General features: G+C 39.8%; 1 protein-coding gene and 1 pseudogene across 3 annotated transcripts; both read left to right on the forward strand.

Moving 5' to 3' along the window:
• The window catches only part of LOC120051419, a 206,130-nt pseudogene that overhangs the window by 38,715 nt on the left and 147,215 nt on the right, over positions 1–20,200 (forward strand).
• On the forward strand, positions 3,071–16,601 carry LOC120051418. Of its 3 annotated transcripts, XM_038998274.1 has the most exons (9): positions 3,071–3,222; positions 8,222–8,503; positions 8,607–8,879; positions 9,026–9,103; positions 9,411–9,437; positions 11,749–11,799; positions 11,941–11,973; positions 12,090–12,170; positions 14,129–16,601. In XM_038998274.1, the coding sequence occupies exons 1-9, from the start codon at positions 3,156–3,158 to the stop codon at positions 14,182–14,184; spliced, it is 948 nt and encodes a 315-aa protein (XP_038854202.1). In that variant the 5' UTR covers positions 3,071–3,155; the 3' UTR covers positions 14,185–16,601. The 3 variants fall into 3 exon arrangements, with proteins under 3 accessions (XP_038854202.1, XP_038854203.1, XP_038854204.1); XM_038998275.1 differs by lacking the exon at positions 9,411–9,437; XM_038998276.1 differs by lacking the exons at positions 9,411–9,437; positions 11,749–11,799.

The following is a 20,200-nucleotide window of genomic DNA, read 5'->3' on the forward strand; positions in this document are numbered from 1 at the left end:
CGTACTCTCGCTCTCCACGGTAAGTACAGGGAGTAGGCGCAGGTCTCCTACCTGACTTCGCCACTCTCCCTCCCTCTCCCTTTTGGGGTTTACTCACAGGCTTCCTTGCTTGTCGCGTACCCTCATAACTCCGGTTCCTCTCTCCGGTTGCCTCTGCTCTCCTAATCGCCTCCAGCTGTTCCCATGGGAGGCGATCTCTTCCAGCCAGAATCTCCTCCCATGTGTAGCAACCCTTGCCGTCAAAAACATCCTCCCATGTCCACGAGTCCTGTTTTTTTCCCGCTGTTGCTGGTTCCTCTCACGCTGCTTGATCCATGGTTGGTGGGTGATTCTGTAACGGCTGTCCTCCTCCTCTTCGGAAGAAGAGGAGAAGTAGGGATTGGACCAAAGCTCAGCGAGGAAAGTGGACATAATGAAGTTTATTAAAGAAAAGATGAAAACCGAAAACACTTCAACAAACTACAAAATAACAAACGAACGTAGACAGACCTGAACTATGAGAACTTACAAATAACACGAAGAACGCACGAACAGGTACAGACTACAACAAACGAATGAACAAACAAACCGAAACAGTCCCGTGTGGTGCAACATACACAGACACGGAAGACAATCACCCACAAACAAACAGTGTGAACAGCCTACCTTTATATGGTTCTCAATCAGAGGAAACGTCAAACACCTGTCCCTGATTGAGAACCATATAAGGCTAATTACCACTAACCTAAACATAGAAACACAAAACATAGAATGCCCACCCAAACTCACGCCCTGACCAACTAAACACATACAAAAATAACAGAAAACAGGTCAGGAACGTGACACTAGTGGACTATACCGATATGACGGCTTGATAGACAATGGAAAGGGTGGGGACAGATAAAAAGCGGAAAGACTAAATGAACCCACTACACACAGTTGATAGTTAAATTTATTGAAATGCTAATACTTTGCACATGAACGGCCGCTCATTCAAAAGGAATTGCAATGTACATATTTACGCTTTTATGCCATTGTTGTCTCTCTGTTGAAATCACCTGTCCGTCTGCTGGAGAGTAAGTCGATAGAAAGTCTCGGGTTGTGTTAAAAAGGATACATCAGGCATACCAATGGGTATCGCATAGAATAGACGCTTCCGCGGTTGTCTGTATTCTTGTCTTCGGCTACGCATATTTCCAGCTGCAGACTGGTAAAAGCGTTGTCTAGGATGTGCTCCTTCTGTAGCAATGTTTTAGAGTTGAACAATTTCTCGCTGTGTAGCCAACACTACACACTGTCTGATCTCCTTGGCCGATATAGTGGTAGCCATTTCAACGTTGGGACTTCGTTCCGGCGTTCTCTGACTCAATGTAAAATTTGTAGGAAGTGGGTTTTATACACTTCTGGAAAAGGGCGGTCCATGACGCCGACATAATGTCTGGGCTCACGTGGGCGTGGCAACTGACTTGGTTAATACTTCACATGAAAAACAATTCCCTCATTTAGAAGGGTACCATCACATTACATCATCTCACAAATAGTTTCATATTTAATCATTAATTTTATACAACATTCAGGTAGAAAACGAATAACTGAGGGATGTACACTTCCAGAGATACCGTTATATTGTCCTACTGCCTTTCCTGATGTCACAAAATAAAACAATTTCGACAGGATTGTTCTTTAAATACCCACGGACAATTCCCACATTCTCAAAAATAGAAATATTGTTTAATTCTCCAATTTTGGGGATGAAGAGTTTTGGCAAGAGAAGATACTTTTGTCACTTCCTGATCTGTTTCACCTGTCCTTCCTTGTGATTGTCTCCACCCCCTCCAGGTGTCGCTTATTTCCCCCAGTGTATTTATCCCTGTGTTTCCTGTCTCTCTGTGCCAGTTTGTCTTGTATGTTTCCAAGTCAACCAGCGGTTTTCCCGTTCTCCTGCTTTTTGCATTCTCCTTTTTCTAGTCCTCCCAGTTTTGACCCTTGCCTGTTTCTGGACTTTGTACCCGCTTGCCTGACCATTCTGCCTGCCTTGACCACTCTGCACCGTCTCCTCTGAACAGTTGATGTTTCTGAGGCTGGTAACTCTAATGAACTTATTCTCTGCAGCAGAGGTAACTCTGGTGGCGGTCTTCATTAGAGCCAGTTTCATCATAGCGCTTGATGGTTTTTGCGACTGCACTTCAAGAAACGTTCAAAGCTCTTTACATTTTCCGAATTGACTGACATTCATGTCTTAAAGTAATGATGGACTGTCGTTTCTCTTTGCTAATTTGAGCTGTTCTTGCCGTAATATGGACTTGGTCTTTTACCAAATAGGGCTATCTTCTGTGTACCATCCCTACCTTGTCACAACACAACTGATTGGCTCAAATGCATTAAGAAGGACAGAAATTCCACAAATTGACTTTAACAAGGCACACCTGTTAGTAGAATTGCATTCCAGGTGACTACCTCATGAAGCTGGTTGAGAGAATGCCAAAAGTGTGCAAAGCTGTCATCAAGGCAAGGGTGGCTACTTTGATGAATCTCAAATATAAAATATATTTTGATTTATTTAACACCTTTTTGGTTACTACATGATTCCATATGTGTTATTTCATAGTTTTGATGTCATCACTATTATTCTACAATGTAGAAAATAGTAAAAATAAAGAAAAACCCTTGAATGATTAGGTGTGTCCAAACTTTTGACTGGTTCTGTATGTTTCAGTAGGATTGGATTTTGGGCATTTATAGTAATGATTATCAGTGGTACTGCAGGGATGGAAAGTAAGTCGCAGAAAATAGAGGTTGTGGTGACAACTGCAGAGAGGCATTTGGGTCTGCGAGACTTTACATCAGAAGAGTTACAGGGTGTGTTAAGTGGTAGTGTCCTATCCTTTCAGGCTGTTGGCCTGAAGTAGGACTAAATATATTTAAATAGGTGAGTGTGGTATTTTAGTGTGAGTGTAGTGTTAGATTAGGGGGAATTTTGTTATTTATTTGAGCAAAGTTTAAGGAAGTTATACCCCAGTCTAGTAGGTGGCGGTAATGCAACATGTTTTTGTTTTTTTGGATGCCAACCGCCATTAAACCTCAGCGAAGAAGAAGGCAATGACTGGCACAGTTTTTTTAGCACATCTCATTTTAACTTAATTTGTTTACATATTAAATAAAAGTAACTAGCAAATATGCTCAAACTAACGTTCATTGGATTGTGCTTCTGCTTTCGTCTGGCGCAAAAGGTGGTTTCCGGAGGTAAGTTGAACCGACCGGCCTACGTAATATGTGTGCTATAGCTAGTGTGCTTATTGTATAGCCTAGCCTACAACATTATCACATGTTTGATTGTCATGTACAATAGGTATAGGATATGTATCAATGTGCCTTATGAACACAATATGCGTTGCAAATTAAAGAACAAGCGCAGCCGCCGGGGTCGGGAATCAATTCAATGAAAAAAACACATGGCTATCTGAACTCAAAAGCTTGTATAGAGATTTTCAACATGGACAGTCAGAATGGTTGTAAAAAAGCCATGTGGGTTTGTATGAGTACAGCACTCTTCTTATTCCGTTTAGCTACGCACAGACCAATTTGGCCAAGGCGTAAGCCTACAGAAGGAACTGGGTATTGTTGATGACACAAGTTTACTGGAGAACTGAGACGAAGTAGAGACTCTGGACAGGGTGGATATTCGTATAATAAAAAGCAGTTTTATTCAGAGGTAAAGATATCTGATACAAACATGCATGGACTCGTTCATTCAGCTCGTAAGGAACCTGCAGACAGAGCCCAGATAACAGAAATACATAGTCATTTTATACAGCACAGAAAGTAGGTTGAGTCTGGAAGTTCTGGTCCTTTGGTTGGTTCTGATGAGTTGGGCGAGGTCTCCTTCAGGCTAGTATCACTGTCCCATTGGCTCTAAGTAGAGTTCTTTGTCTTCAAAAATGTTCAGACTGAAGAGGAGTTTTTTGTGTGTGCGTTGATGTTCCTGTCTTATCTGTGTTTTATGAAAGATTTACGTCAGCCCTCAGTCCTTGGTTATGTGTGTGTGTCTCATTATCTCGTGGGAAGCCGTACCAAGCACTCTTGCTCAAGGCCTTCCCTGCTTTATCAGTGTTTATGAATGTTCTGTGTCAGCCATCTGTCTCTGGTGTGTGTGTGCCTCAGTTTCTGCTTGTGAGTATGTGAGAGAACCTTGTTTAAGAAAGAAGTTAGTTATAACAATGTAATAGCAATATGCTTGTGTTATTACAATGGTATTTCTTACAGTATGCATGGATGTGTGTATACTGTAAATAATTTCTCAACTTGTTGCCTTAAAAGCATTTAATACAAGGGGTCCTCAAATGGCAGTCTTTAAAGCATATACCTATTCTCACAGAGTTTGGATGCCCTGCAGTGAAGGCTGAGTTTTCTGTGCTATTATTGTCACAGTAATATAATCATGAGATTAGACTACTAGAATGGTCCTGAACGTTCTTATGATGGTCCATGTTGGTCAGGGTGTTGGTCAACCATGGTTTTGCCTTTTCTGTGATATTGTGTAAAACAATAAATGTGAAAAATGTATGTGTGTTAGCTTAGCTAGCCAGACAGTTTTAGAGGAATGACTCCATACATTTTTCTAATTTACTGCCAATTACCATTAAAATAATGCAGTCAATCCACAGCCATACACCAGCTGGAATCAGTTGATGATAGGACTTAGACAAGTTGTAAATGCAACAAGTACTGATATTGTATCATATAATATATATACTACCGTTCAGAAGTTTGGGGTCACTTAGAAATATCCTTGTTTTTGAAATTAAAGCAATTTTTTTTGTCCATTAAAATAACATACAGTGTAGACATTGTTAATGTTGTAAATGACTATTGTAGCTGGAAACGGCAGATGTTTTAATGGATTATCTACAGAGGCCCATTTATCATCTGAAACTCGTCAGCCTTCATTTCTCAGAACAAGAATAGACTATTTCATGTGAGAAATTGCCAAGAAACTGAAGATCTTGTACAACGCTGTGTCCTACTCCCTTCACAGAACAGCGCAAACTGGCTCTAACCAGAGTAGAAAGAGGAGTGGGAGGCCCCGGTGCACAACTGAGCAAGAGGACAAGTACATTAGTGTCTAGTTTGAGAAACAGATGCCTCACAAATGAAGCATTCAATTCTCTGGCAACAGCTCTTATTGGACATTCCTGCAGTCAGCATCCCAATTGAATGCTCCCTTACAACTTGAGAGATCTGTGGCATTGTGTTGTGACAACTGCACATTTTAGTGGCCTTTTATTGTCCACAGCACGAGGTGCACCTGTGTAATGATTCTGTAACTTTGAGGGATTATGACTAGAGGTCGACCGATTATGATTTTTCAACACCGATACCAATTATTGGAGGACCAAAAGAAGTCTTCTTTTTTTTAATATTTATTTTATTTATGTATTTGTAATAATGACAATTACAACAATACTGAATGAACACTAACTTAATATAATACATCAATAAATTCAATTTAGCCTCAAATAATGATACATGTTGAATTTGGTTTAAATAATACAAAAACAAAGTGTTGGAGAAGAAAGTAAAAGTGCAATATGTGCCTTGTAAAAAAAGCTAACATTTAAGTTCCTTGCTCAGAACATGAGAACATCTGAAAGCTGGTGGTTCCTTTTAACATGTCTTCAATATTCCCAGGTAAGAAGTTTTAGGTTGTAGTTATTATAGGACTATTTCTCTCTATACCATTTGCATTTCATATACCTTTGACTCAGTCAGACTGCTCTATCAAGTATCAAATCATAGACTTAATTATAACATAACACACAGAAATACGAGCCTTAGGTCATTAATATGGTCAAATCCAGAAACTATAATTTCGAAAACAAAACGTTTATTCTTTCAGTGAAATACGGAACCGTTCCGTATTTTATCTAACGGGTGGCATCCCTAAGTCTAAATATTGCTGTTACATTGTACAACTTTCAATGTTATGTCATAATTATGTACAATTCTGGCAAATTAATTACGTTCTTTGTTAGGAATAAATGGTCTTCACACATTTCGCAACGAGCCAGGCGGCCCGAACTGCTGCATATACCCTGACTGCTTGCACGGAACGCAAGAGAAGTGACACAATTTCCCTAGTTAAAAGAAATGCATGTTAGCAGACAATATTAACTAAATATGCAGGTTTAAAATAATATACTTGTGTATTGATTTTAAAGAAAGGCGTTGATGTTTATGGTTAGGTACACATTGGTGCAACGAGAGTGCTTTTTTCACGAATGCGCTTGTTATAAATCATCACCCGTTTGGCAAAGTGGGCTGTGATTCGATAAGAAATGAACAGGCACCGCATCGATTATATGCAACGCAGGACACGCTAGATAAACTAGTTTATCTAATCAACCATGTGTAGTTAACTGGTGATTATGTTTGATTGTTTTTTATAAGATAAGTTTAATGCTAGCAAGCAACTTACCTTGGCTTCTTGCTGCACTCGCGTAACAGGTGAGTGCAGGCTCCTCGTGGAGTGCAATGTAAGGCAGGTGGTTAGAGCGTTGGACAAGCAACCGTAAGGTTGCAAGATTGAATCCCTGAGCTGACAAGGTAAAAATCTGTCGTTCTGTCCCTGAACAAGGCAGTTAACCCACCGTTCCTAGGCTGTTTATTGAAAATAAGAATGTGTTCTTAACTGACTTGCCTAGTTAAATAAAGGTTTAAAAAAAAAGGTCCACAATCGGTGTCCAAAAATGACGATTACCGATTGTTATGAATAATTAGGGCCGATGTCAAGTTATCGGCCATTCCGATTAATCGGTCGACCTCTAATTATGACATAGCTCCTCTAGTAGTTTAATAGGATCTCTAATATAATTAAGTGATGATGCCAGAGAAGCCGGTGTTTGGAAGATATTTTGGCACGCGTGTCGAGGTCCAGCAAACTGTGCCAATAAATCCTCAACACATGCTTCGAGGGCATTATCACTTTAATACAACAGGTTACCAAGATATTCAAATAATGATTGACATATTTTCATTGACTTTATTTTGATTGATTTCTTAATACTATTTCACCCTTCCACAAGATATAGTCCTGAAACAAATCTAGGGTGTATACCCAAGCCGGCTGGTCATTCGTTCTATTTGTTCGGTTGCCAGAGACGCGACCCAGTCGCTCAATCTTTTTGTTCTGTAGCTATGGACATACATTCGTTCTAAATGTTCCATTGCCACACTGGCTGGCAACGTTCTTATTCTTTGCTTGCTAGCTAGCCAACTACGGCTAACTTAGTCACGTCAAACAGTGCAGACAGAAAAAAACAGTAGCTGCATTTGTTTAAGCTGTTTTCTAGTGACATTTATTTGGATATATCCATAACAATGATGTAATGATGCAGGATTTTGCCTGGCATAGAAAATGTACTCTCTTGTTAGGACACTTGTTCAAAAGAGCTAGCCAACAACACAGCTCACACAATAACTTCAAACTGAAGCTGGAAAGACTGCAAACTAGCCTCACTTTGTTTCGTTATACCTTTTTTAAATGTACATTTCTTTGTATATATTCATAAAAATGATGCCAGCTGATTCATGATTTTGACTGTCTGAGAAACACTGCCTGCCTCTCTCTCTCATCCCGACCCCTACACGTTCATTACTATGGTACAGTTGGAGATCACTTTTGAATATTGAAACAATGTTGCAAATGTCAGAGAGATGGACAGTAAGGTTTATACAAATCTGAGATAATGTCTACATGCTTTTTATAGTGGGGATCAAGTGTATATCTTCCCTCCCTGGGATGAGGAGACAGTGGATTGCGCAGTCAGATGGAACAGAGTAAATAGGCATTTTAATATCATAGATTTAGCCGATGGTAACTTGTGCAATAGACACCGTCTGGAATGTGCTTTTAACCAATCAGCATTCAGGATTGGACCCACCCTTTGTATAATAGTGGACAGCCTCAGAGGCAGGGTTTACCCAAAGATTTTAATCTGTGGTGTAGTCTAGATCAATTTCCACTCCAGTGGTGTTACTGAGGGGGAAAATGCTGGTAAAATGGTCAGACTACATAGACCAGATACACCCAGCAAGCAGAATTCTAGATATAAACAGTAAAGGTTGATAATAATGTCAGTTCAATGCCAATAGGGTTAGAACTACATATTTATACCCTAACCATAATGTATTACCCTGGATACATTGATACTCTGATACATGTATGAAATGTCTGCTTCTCCAGAGGATCTTTATCAAGTGGGAGGTGAGCTGGTGTTGACACCGGACAAATCCACAGTGCCTGACCCCATCACAAGCATCCTATGGAAGCATGGGAGGAACAAGGTGGCAGAGTGGGACAAGGGTTTCGGTCTGGACATCTATGGTACCTTCAAAGAGCGTACAACCCTGGACCAGACTACTGGAGAACTGACAATCAGTGGATTGATGAAAACAGACAGTGGAGTTTATTCTGTGGAGTTCAACAGCAAACTGCTTGACAAGACATATACACTGTCTGTTATCAGTAAGTGTCTCTGTGTGTGTGTGCCACTATATGAAACAGCAGCTACTGCAGTGCCTCACAAGCATATCCCCAAATGATTCCTGTTTCTTTCCTCTATTTACAGAGGCAGTCCCCAAACCCACAATCACTTCTTCCTGTAACGCCAACAAAACCTCCTGCACTCTGACCTGTGAGGGCGACACCACTGATGCTGAACCCGTCACCTACAGCTGGAAAGTGGGGGAGGGGGCGTGGGAGGTTGTAGGAAAACAGCTGATTGTCTCTAAGAGCGACACTGGCAAATCAACCAATGGTTACAAGTACATCTGCAAGCTGAAGAATTATGTTCGTGGGGAAGGGGAAGTCAGTGAGCCAATTGGACAGGTGTTTGGCTCAGGTGAGTGGACACTCATAAGTGTGTTAGTCTTATGTATTGATATGTCAGTAACACTGCTAGTGTTGTAGTGCAGCATTCAAAATGTCCTATGTTGTACCTGAAACTCCTGTCAAAGTATCAATACAAAATGTTTTTTTTCATTTCAGAGCCTTCTGAAATTGATGGTGGGGTTGTTGGTGGTGTTGTCATTACTATTGTAGCGCTTGTTGCCATCGTCATAACAGGTAAGAACAGCACATCTATAGTAACAGAGCACTGTACATGTACATAGTTGTGAAGCACAGATTGACATAACAGCAGCAACAACAGTGAGCTTTACCCCCTGAAGGGGATACCTGGTCTACCTGTATTTACAGTACTGTTCAGAGGTACTGTATGCAGGTTGTTTTATTGGTGCTCTCAGAAAATGTCTGTTCTTATTGCAGCTTAAGCATGTAAATGTGGGTGAAGTCCTACTCAACAGCTGATAGTATGGTTCATGCAGACTTGTACTTTAAGAAGTTGTAAAATATTTGTATATTTACTCCTCAGTTTGGTTGGTGTGGAAGAAAATGAAAGGTAGGGTGATTCTCTGGCTCTTTCTGGTCCAACTCTTCATACTCACTGCTTCACCAAAATGTTAGACAATGTGCATTTCATTTCATTGAAAGGGTCTTAATAATGTATTAATGTATGCACACTCCAACACTCAAGCATATTTTACAACTGCAGTATTTGTGTTTAGTGAATCCACCAGATCAGAGGCAGTAGGGATGACAATGCATTATATTGATAGGTGCGTGGATTGGACCATATTGCTGTCATGCCTGAGCATTCTAAATGTAATAAGTACTTGTAGGTGTCATGGAAAATATATGGAGTAAAAAGTAGATTATTTTCTTTAGGAATGTAGTGAAGTAAAAGTTGTCAAATATATAAATAGTAAAGTACAGATAACCCCCCCCCCCCCCAATTAAGAGAAGAATGAAGAAATAAATAGAAAAAGGGTGTGTGAGTGCACAGTAGTAATTTCATAACCTTATGCAAACTTAAAGGGAAAATACAGTTGAAGTCGGAAGTTTACATACACCTTAGCCAAATACATTTACACTCAGTTTTTCACAATTCCTGACACTTAATCCTAGTAAAAATTCCCTGTCTTAGGTCAGTTACGATCACCACTTTATATTAAGAATGTGAAATGTCAGAATAATAGTAGAGAATTATTTATTTCAGCTTTTATTTCTTTCATCACATTCCCAATGGGTCAGAAGTTTACATACACTCAATTAGTATTTGGTAGCATTGCCTTTAAATTGTTTAACTTGGGTCAAATGTTTCGGGTAGCCTTTCACAAGCTTCCCACAATAAGTTGGGTCAATGTTGGCCCATTCCTCTTGACAGAGCTGGTGTAACTGAGTCAGGTTTATAGGCCTCCTTGCACGCACACACTTGTTCAGTTCTGCCCACAAATTTTCTATAGGATTGGGGTCAGGGCTTTGTGATGGCCACTCCAATACCTTGACTTTGTTGTCCTTAAGCCATTTTACCACAACTTTGGAAGTATGCTTGGGGTCATTGTCCATTTGGAAGACCCATTTGCGATCATGCTTTAACTTCCTGACTGATGTCTTGATGTTGCTTCAATATATCCACATAATTTTCCTCCCTCATGATGCCATCTTTTTTGTGAAGCGCACCAGTCCCTCATGCAGCAAAGCACCCTCACAACATGCTGCCACCCCCGTTCTTCGGCTTCCAAGCCTCCCCCTTTTTCCTCCAAACATAACGTTGGCCATTATGGCCAAACAGTTCTATTTTTGTTTCATCAGACCAGAGGACATTTCTCCAAAAGGTACGATCTTAGTGTGCAGTTGCAAACCGTAGTCTGGCTTTTTTATGGCGGTTTCGGCGCAGTGACTTCTTCCTTGGTGAGCGCCCTTTCAGGTTATGTCGATATAGGACTCGTTTTACTGTGGATATAGATACTTTTGTACCTGTTTCCTCCAGCATCTTCCCAAGGTCCTTTGCTGTTGTTCTGGGATTGATTTGCACTTTTCGCACCAAAGTACGTGCATCTCTAGGAGAGAGAACGCGTCTCCTTCCTGAGCGGTATGATGGCTGCATGGTCCCATGGTGTTTATACTTGCGTACTATTGTTTGTACAGATGAATGTGGTACCTTCAGGCGTTTGGAAATTGCTCCCAAGGATGAACCAGACTTGTGGAGGTCAACAATTATTCTTCTGAGGTCTTAGCTGATTTCTTTTGATTTTCCCATGATGTCAAGCAAAGAGGCACTGAGTTTGAATGTAGGCCTTGAAATACATCCACATGTACACCTCCAATTGACTCAAATGATGTCAATTAGCCTATCAGAAGCTTCTAAGGCCATGACATAATTTTCTGGAATTTTCCAAGCTCTAAAGGCACAGTCAACTCAGTGTATGTAAACTTCTGACCCACTGGAATTATGATACAGTGAAGTTAAATAATCTGTCTGTAAACAATTGTTGGAAAAATTACTTATGTCATGAACAAAGTAGATGTCCGACTTGTCTAAACTATAGTTTGTTAACAAGAAATTTGTGGAGTGGTTGAAAAACGAGTTTTAATGACTCCAACATAAATGTATGTAAACTTCCGACTTCAACTGTACATCGTAAATTCAAGGAACCTCTTCTACTCTGTTTGCTGTAAACCAATGTTGAATGACCAATCCTAGGGTAAACACTGCTGTAATTGACAGATTCTTAAAAGTGAAATACAACACATTGTGTATTGGGAAAGGGGGATAACTAGTCAGTTGTACAACTGAATGCATTCAAGTATAGGAGTTTTTCTTTCAAAATGATCTGATTAGAGAAAGTTTGTCCTTCTGTTCTCATCAGCAGCTGAAGCCAGTGGATCCAATAGTCCTAAATATGAGTCAAAGCCTGAGGGTAAGAAGACAGTGGCATTCACCTGGAATTCTGCCACTTAGCATCCTTTTCATTGTCATCCAGAAGTGGACACAACCAATGCTAATATGGTCTGTGTATCAGAATGCTAAGCTCAACTTTTCTCTCTTCTCTTCTCCTCAGCTAAAGGCAGTGATGTAGTCCAGCCAGAACAAGGCAAGTTATCCAGTTAATTTAAGACTGTATAAAGCAGAGGTACATTCTTAAATAGCATTTGATGCTGTAGGAGAGAGGCTGTAGTTGATGTCTTCCTTCTGTGTGTGATTCTGCAGAGATTACGGTTCCGCTAACGGTCAACCACAAAACAGGGGAAGAGGACGCAGACAAACCTGGAAAGGGGCAGGAGAATGGAGGTGTGTATGAAACTTAAGCGGATAGTTTACCTGGCAGTTACAGTGAACTCCAACCATATTTCCAACTGACTGATTCTTAAATGATAAACGTCAATGGTCAGAGACCATTGACTACAGCTCAGCGTTCAACACAATAGTGCCCACAAAGCTTATCACTAAGTTAAGGACGCTGGGACTAAACACCTCCCTCTGCAACTGGACTTCCTGACGGGCCGCCCCCAGGTGGTAAGAGTAGGCAACAACACATCTGCCATGCTGATCCTCAACACTGGGGCCCCTCAGGGATGCGTACTTAGTCCCCTCCTGTACTCCCTGTTCACCCATGACTGCGTGGCCATGCACGACTCCAACACCATCATTAGGTTTGCAAACGACACAACAGTGGTAGGCCTGATCACAGACAATGATGAGACAGCCTCCTCCTATAGGGAGGAGGTCAGAGACCTGGCCATGTGGTGCCAGGAAAACAACCTCAATGAGAGCAAGACCGGTTGCATCACCGCCTGGTATCCGATCGTAAGGCGCTACAGAGGGTAGTGCGTACGGCCCAGTACATCACTGAGGCCAAGCTTCCTGGACCTATATACTAGGCCGTGTCAGAGGAAGGCCCCAAAAATTGTCAGACTCCAGTCGCCCAAGTCATAGACTGTTCTGTCTGTTACCACACGGCAAGCAGTACCGGTGCGCCAAGTCTAGGACCAAAAGGCTCCCTAACAGCTTCTACCACCAAACCATAAGACTGCTGAACAATTAATCAAATGGCCACCCAGATTATTTACATTGCCCCCGCCTTTGTTTTTACACTGCTGCTACTCGCTGTTTATTATCTATGCATAGTCACTTTACAAATTACCTCGACTAGCCTGTACCCCGCACATCGACTCGGTACCGGTATCCCCTGTATATAGCCCGGTACCCCCTGTATATAGCCGTGTTATTGTTATGTAATTTTCTTCTTCTTTTTTCTTTTATTTATTTAGTAAATATTTTCTTAACTATTTTTTGAACTGCATTGTTGGATAAGGGCTTGTAAGTAAGCAATTCACAGTAAGGTCTGTTGTATTCTGCAGATGTGACATCAAATTTGATTTGAAATACATTATACTGTTTATAAGTATAGAGGGTTCATCTAGAACTGGGGTGTCAAACTCATTCCATGAAGGGCTTAGTGTCTTTTTTTTCTTTCAATTAAGACTAAGACAACCAGCTGAAAGGAGTTATTTACTAATTAGTGACCTTAATTCAGCAATCAAGTACAAGGGAGGGGCGATAACCTGCAGACACTCAGCCCGCCATGGAATGAGTTTGACACGTGATTTAGAGGGTTACTAGAAATGATCTAATTAGCAGCTGAAGCCAGTGGATCAAACAGTCCTAAAGATGAGCCGAAGCCTGAGGTAAGACGGTGGCATTCCACCATGTACTATGTTGTTGTTTACCTTGAGGATTGTTAGAGCAAGTTTGTGGTCAATAGACCAACTATGAAATCCCTGTACTATTTGTTGTAGTTTGAGGGTGTGAAGGGAGAGCAGGGGTGTGTGTGTGCTTGCCTGCATGATTAAGTCCAACTCTTCTGTTGAGTGGTTTCTTGCCAGAAGCCACCCTGATGGAGTAGAAAGACCACCAGTAAATAATGCAGTATTTTAAGATGGTAATTATGAGTCTGAGAGACACCAACCACTACATTTATTAAGAAAGCATTAGGAAGTGCTCACATTGTTATTATGTTAGTGATGATCAACATGTGGTATTTTTCGTTTTAATTTGGATCCAATGAAAGAAACAATGAAGCCTGATTGGTGCTGGTATTCTTAAAGGAAAGGAAGAACACCTGTTGCATTTATAACATAAGACCAAGAGTTTTTCCAGACCATGTGACCTGACCAGGAAAAACTCCTGGCCCTAGTCATTAGTAATGTTTTGTCTTATGAGCGCTTTCCTCTGTTGCTTCCTTCCAGCTGGTGGTCTTCCTGGTGGGGTAACTGAGAACAAGAAAAATGGGGCATGTGTGTAATGATCATGCTTCTTGAAATGCCACACCTGTAATGTGGAAGAATTATCTTGGCCAAGGAGAAATGTTTACTAACAGGGATGTACACAACATTTGTCCGGAATAAGGTTTTTGTGAGTGTGCAACATTTCTGGGATCTTTTATTTCAGCTCGTGAAACATGGGACCAACACTTTGCATGTTGCGTTTTATATTTTTGTTCAGTGTATAAATGGTAAATGAAGGGAAACGGCAAACATTGCACATAGTAACTTGCATGCAATCAGATGAAGTACAGTGAGCTCCAAAAGTATTGGGTCAGTGACACATTGTGTTGTATTGGCTCTGTACTCCAGCACTTTGGATTTAAAATGATACAATGACTATGAGGTTAAAGTGCAGTCTGTCAGGTTTAATTTGAGGGTATTGTCATCCGTATCACGTGAACTCTTTAGAAATTGCAGCATGTCTTGTACATAGTACCCCCCCCCCCCCCCATTTTAGGGAAGCAAAGGTTTTGGGACAAATTCATATTAAAGTAGTGTAAAGTTTAGTATTTGGTAGCACGCAATGTATACATCAAGCTTGTGACTCTACAAACTTGTTGGATGCATTTGCTGTTTGTTTTGGTTGTCTCAGATTATTTTGTGCCCAATAGAAATGAATGGTAAATAATGCGTTGTTACTTTTATTCTAAATAAGAATATAATGTTTCTAAACACGTTTACCTGACTATGGATGCTACCATGATTACTGATAATCCTGAATGAATCGTGAATGATGACGAGTGACAAAGTTAGACAGTCTGCACTTTTAACCTCATAGTCATTGTATCATTTTAAATCCGAAGTGCTGAAGTATAAAGCCAAAACAACCAACAAAGTGTCACTGTCTCTACTTTTGGAGCTCACTGTATAATGTGATGAGCTGTGTGCTTTATGAATTTATAGTACTTCAGAAATGAGGGCAATATTTGTATCTCAGAACATTTTGATGGGAAAAAAACAAGAGATTATCTTCTACTTTGAGGTAAATAGCTTTATGGATTCTTACCCTTTCTCAGTATTCATGTCTCATCTTTTCAAATCTCAATCCATTTGTGAAGGTTGTTTTTGTTTGAAGCTGTAGTATCAATCACTTTGTGGTTGTATGATACCTTTTCAGGTATTTTCCCCAGAGCGCTTAATGCCAACCCACTCCACTTTCTGTTTGAAATCACAGCTGAATGAATGTCTTATATCATTTCACTTGACCTATGTCAAGGAATTTGTACAGGTTATTGTTTTATTACCCAGGCCTGAGAGGTAGAGCTCATCTACCTTGTAAAGAGAGAGCTCTTCAGCACTGAGATGTTTAATTACTAACAACAATAGTGCATGTGTATTTAAAAAAAAAAAAAAACATGTTTATGCATTAATATTTAATTTTGACAAACAGTGTTCGTCTTCAGCAAATTACCCTCAGGTGTGTGTATATATATCTGTTTTCACAATAGAATTTTGTCACCTGAATTTTAGGACATTTTTTTCTCTCAAATATATCTACATCAGTCTGTGATGGACCATAGTAAGGGGTAACACTAGTTGCCACCAGATTGTTGAGAACATTTGTTGGGCAAGACCACTAATCTGGTATATCCCAGGTTTTAGTTCTGTTACAGAAGATGTTATGAATTAAGACCAGCTCACATTAATCTATTGTGGGACTGGACCAAGACTGTTCTAAAATGGAGTATTGGCACATGCAAAAACCTGTACTTGTAGTGATGTGTTGATGACTGAATGTTTGATGTCCATGTACACATCTGAACACCAATTCTGTTTCAGCACTTTGTCTTAAGAATGTATTTTTTCCATACTTGATTGGTGAAAGCAATACATATAGGGCTGGGTTCAGACATCACCAACATGCATATCCCTATCTGAACCCTTCAGATCTGTGAATAGTGCTCTGGGGAAAGGGACTAGTTGACACTAGACTTAGAGATCAGTCTCGTTGCATGTACTGGATGACTTTTTTATTTATTTTTTAAAACTGAACCTTTTTAACTAGGCAAGTCAGTTCAGAACGAATTCTTATTTACAATGATGGCCTAGGAACAATGGGTTAACTGCCTTGTTCAGGTGCAGAACAGATTTTCCCCTTGTAAACTCTGGGATTTGATCTAGCAACCTTTCAGTTACTGGCCCAACGCTCTAACCACTAGGCTACTTCTCAGCCAGATTCGCTTAACGGATCACACCACAGGACTGACGAATCCTAAATCAAGTGTCAACTCCTTCCTTGTGAGACATGCTGCTGTGAAAAACAAATGCACTTGAAAGCGCAGTGTTAAATATATTTTATCTGCAATGATTGAATTCCAGCCTGCATATGCTGACAATCCTTTGTATTTTGAGGTGTTTGATATTTATATTTTTTCAATAAAGGACTTGAGTTCTATATTGGATTTTATTATTATGACCTCAGTGATGAGGTCGATTTTTTTTTTTCTTCTCCCAAACCTGATTGATGAAAGCAATATACAAGGCCGTGCCATTGCCACAAGGAGGCGCCAAAGAGTTATACACGACTAGTCAGGGACTTTGGGAGAAGGGTGGAGAATCTAGGGGCTACATTGTAACAATTAAGAAATGTGTGTAGCCTGTAATCTAGGCTGCATTGAAATAATGTACATTTTAGCCAACAAATTCTTAGCCACACAACAGTCCAGTTTCATTATCAAGAAGTTATCTAGTAGCAAGCTGAATTTCACCTCATAGGCTACGAAAAGGGAGCTTTCGCAAAAATATAACCATGTAATATAGACTAGGCTACTGCAATAGCAGCGCTAAACAGAGTTTGACAAATTATCAATGCAATACTCTGCGCCATTAAAAGGTACATTTTGTTTCTTGTGGATTATCCATATGGAGGACCAAACCTGTAATTAGATTTTTTTTTTTTAAATGCCCACAAATAGATCAACCATGAATAAATGCATGTATAATTGGGTGAATTAATGCATACATAGATAATTTAAATAATTAATCCCACTCATTGATGTTATTATTTTTTTCTGTATTTATTCCTCCAATTTGATAATTAGGGGTGTCAAGCGAACATATGTGGGTATTATCTAACACACCATTGATTGGTCAATGCCACGGCACGTTGCTTGATTACATTGGCCTGCATTCAGTATGACAAGTGTTTAAAGGCCATGTTTAGCATTAACACCCCCACCCCCCCCAAACAATTTGCAGCACATAGCAATCTCTATCAATGTCACTTTTTGGGCGAAAGTTGGAGATCTAAAATATTTTATGTTGCTTTGCCCCACACGCACCATAAAATTACACAAAAAGAACAAATGGAACATTGTCCTTGCTTGACATAGAAACAGGTGAACAGTTTTGGACCACAGCCATTGACTGCCTGCACCATTTTAATTGAATTTTAAAACGGAATGCAAAATTAATAAAGAAGGATTTGGTGGTATTTTGCCAGCCAGGAAAGGTAGAGGAGCACAGAGAATCACTCCGTTTTAAACAGAAGCTTCTGGCAGTTTCTGAAGCTAATGTGGAATGTTGAATTAATTTTCTTCCTCTGAATTTGTCTCGAGTGTTTGAATGGTTTTGGCTATAAGCTACTATGACCCCATACCTGAAAGCTTAGACTCTCTGGAACATGGACCTTCAACATTCCACATTGGCTTCATAAACCACCAGAAGCTTCTGTTTACCACAGAGAGCGTTTTATTCTTTTATCTGTTTTATCTGTTATCCTCTACCTTTCCTGGCTGGCAAAGTACCGGGATGTTGTCTCTGGTTTTTGATCTGAATTTAGATAACTGAATTTGAATGCATCCGAGATGTTTCATATATGAAACTTTGAAATATATATATCAACTTGAATTAATAGTTTCTAAACTTGATGCAGAAACAATAAATTCAATATCTACCATACTGAAACTGAATATTTAAATATTAAATTGAAATATAATTTTAAAACTAAATGAATATTCAATTCAGTTTCAAACCATGAAATACAAGTTCAAATGATGAAATCTATGATAAGTCAATTGGAACATTACAAATAAAAAAATAAAATTATGGAATGAGGTTTTTTTTTTTTTCTCTCTGGTGCTGTAGGCGAAATGTGTTCCCGACGTGTTCCCATTTTGAACCATTTCATATATACAAAGGTACAAACTCGTGTCTTCCTGGGGGGGGGAGTACTCAGCACTGTCAACACTTTCTATTCAACAGTTAAGGCATGAAATGGGTCATTTTAATATCAAGGAATATTTCACTTTCTCTGGTCATATAGGAGTAACAACATGAATTTGGGCAGAAATATTATGGTGCGACTCGATTTCCGCCATCAACTGGAAGATGGTGTCCATTTTGGTCAGTGTCAACTGATGTTATGGGTGTAAAATGTCATGTTGATGCCGTCTGTTGGTAAATGTTCATTATTGCAACACCAGTGTGCTTAATATACCCCGGATGTATTGCAATGTGCTGAACGAGTGGTTATTCGCATCAATGACTCGTCATTTAACATCCAAACAGCGGAGGAAAGAGAGAGTGGAGGGACTTTGAAAGGCGGACTCTGATCAGGCTGCTTCTCTCTCCCTCCGCTGAGACTGATCAGGCTCCATTTTTTATGTATTTTTTTATTTCACCTTTATTTAACCAGGTAGGCTGAGAACAAGTTCTCATTTACAACTGCGACCTGGCCAAGACAAAGCAGTGCGACAAAAACAACACAGAGTTACACATAAACAAACGTACAGTCAATAACACAATAGAAAAATCTATGTACACTGTGTGCAAATGTAGAAGAGTAGGGAGGTAAGGCAATAAATAGGCCACAGAGGTGAAATAATTACAATTTAGTATTAACACTGGAGTGATAGATGTGCAGATGATGTGAAGTAAAGATACTGGGGTGCAAAAGAGCAAGAGGAAAAATAATATGGGGATGAGGTAGTTGGGTGTGCTATTTATAGATTGGCTGTGTACAGGTACAGTGATCGGTAAGCTGCTCTGACAGCTGATGCTTAAAGTTAGAGAGGGAGATAAGTCTCCAGCTTCAGTGATTTTTGCAATTCGTTCCAGTCATTGGCAGCAGAGAACTGGAAGGAAAGGCGGCCAAAGGAAGTGTTAGCTTTGGAGGTGACCAGTGAAGTCAGCCCAGTAAAATTAAAATAAAAGCTAATTATTTAAATGTATGCTCGCTCAGCTGTGCCTCAAGTAAAACACCAACTGATCTATTACCGGTGTGATCATGTAGCCTACCGGTGTGATCATGTAGCCTACCTCAAATGTTGATTGTAAAATTGTCAGAAGAACAACAATGCATTGTCAGGGGAGTTCAAGCAGAGCCAATATGCGGGGAAAATGTTTTAGCACTATAGCGGGGTTGGTTGTTTAGCAACAAATCGACACATCCACAAGTATGAGGAAAACAGATTGGATTGGCTTAGATTGCTGACAACATGTAAGCTTTATTTAGTCTCCAATGATCATAGAAAACATAAATACATTTTCACAATGAGCACTTGTTTTCTCTCATACATCTTTACAGTTCTTGGTTAGCTAGCGAATTTGAGCCATATTAGCGTAGACATGACATGAGACAAAACACCTCTAAAACAAGACAGGGTATGAAGAACAAGATAAAACGAGCTGAAACGAGCAACTTATGATTCCCCACATGGTAGTTTCTTGTCATTCTTGCTAGCAATCTGGCTATACAGTAGAGGGGAAATTAAGGTTTTTGGTTTCTGTTGTTGTTGCTCTGTGTGCTTTTCATACTCCCACATAGTTAACAATCAACTTTGGCAATCAAAATGTAATATTATTTTTCCATGACAATTTGTGTCAATCTTTTGGAAAAAATCTATCGTTTGTATGATTATATTGACATAATGTTGTACCACAACACCGTGCTTTTAACCTGCATGCAAATATCATTTTGTGCAGTTGTACATCCCCGTTTTATATTAATTGTAATATGTATGTGCTGTGTATACTGTATTGTGTGTGTGTGAT

The sequence above is a fragment of the Salvelinus namaycush genome, chromosome 7 (genome assembly GCF_016432855.1).
Source record: "Salvelinus namaycush isolate Seneca chromosome 7, SaNama_1.0, whole genome shotgun sequence".
In the NCBI taxonomy this organism is placed as follows: domain Eukaryota; kingdom Metazoa; phylum Chordata; class Actinopteri; order Salmoniformes; family Salmonidae; genus Salvelinus; species Salvelinus namaycush.

What these genes read in the sequence shown, in the direction of transcription:
- LOC120051418 (XM_038998274.1), top strand. Translation starts at nt 3,156, where the DNA reads ATGCTCAAACTAACGTTCATTGGATTGTGCTTCTGCTTTCGTCTGGCG. An exon ending in ATATACACTGTCTGTTATCA is followed by an intron (nt 8,504 to 8,606) that starts GTAAGTGTCTCT and finishes CTCTATTTACAG; the next exon opens with AGGCAGTCCCCAAACCCACA. An exon ending in TGTAGTCCAGCCAGAACAAG is followed by an intron (nt 11,974 to 12,089) that starts GCAAGTTATCCA and finishes GTGATTCTGCAG; the next exon opens with AGATTACGGTTCCGCTAACG.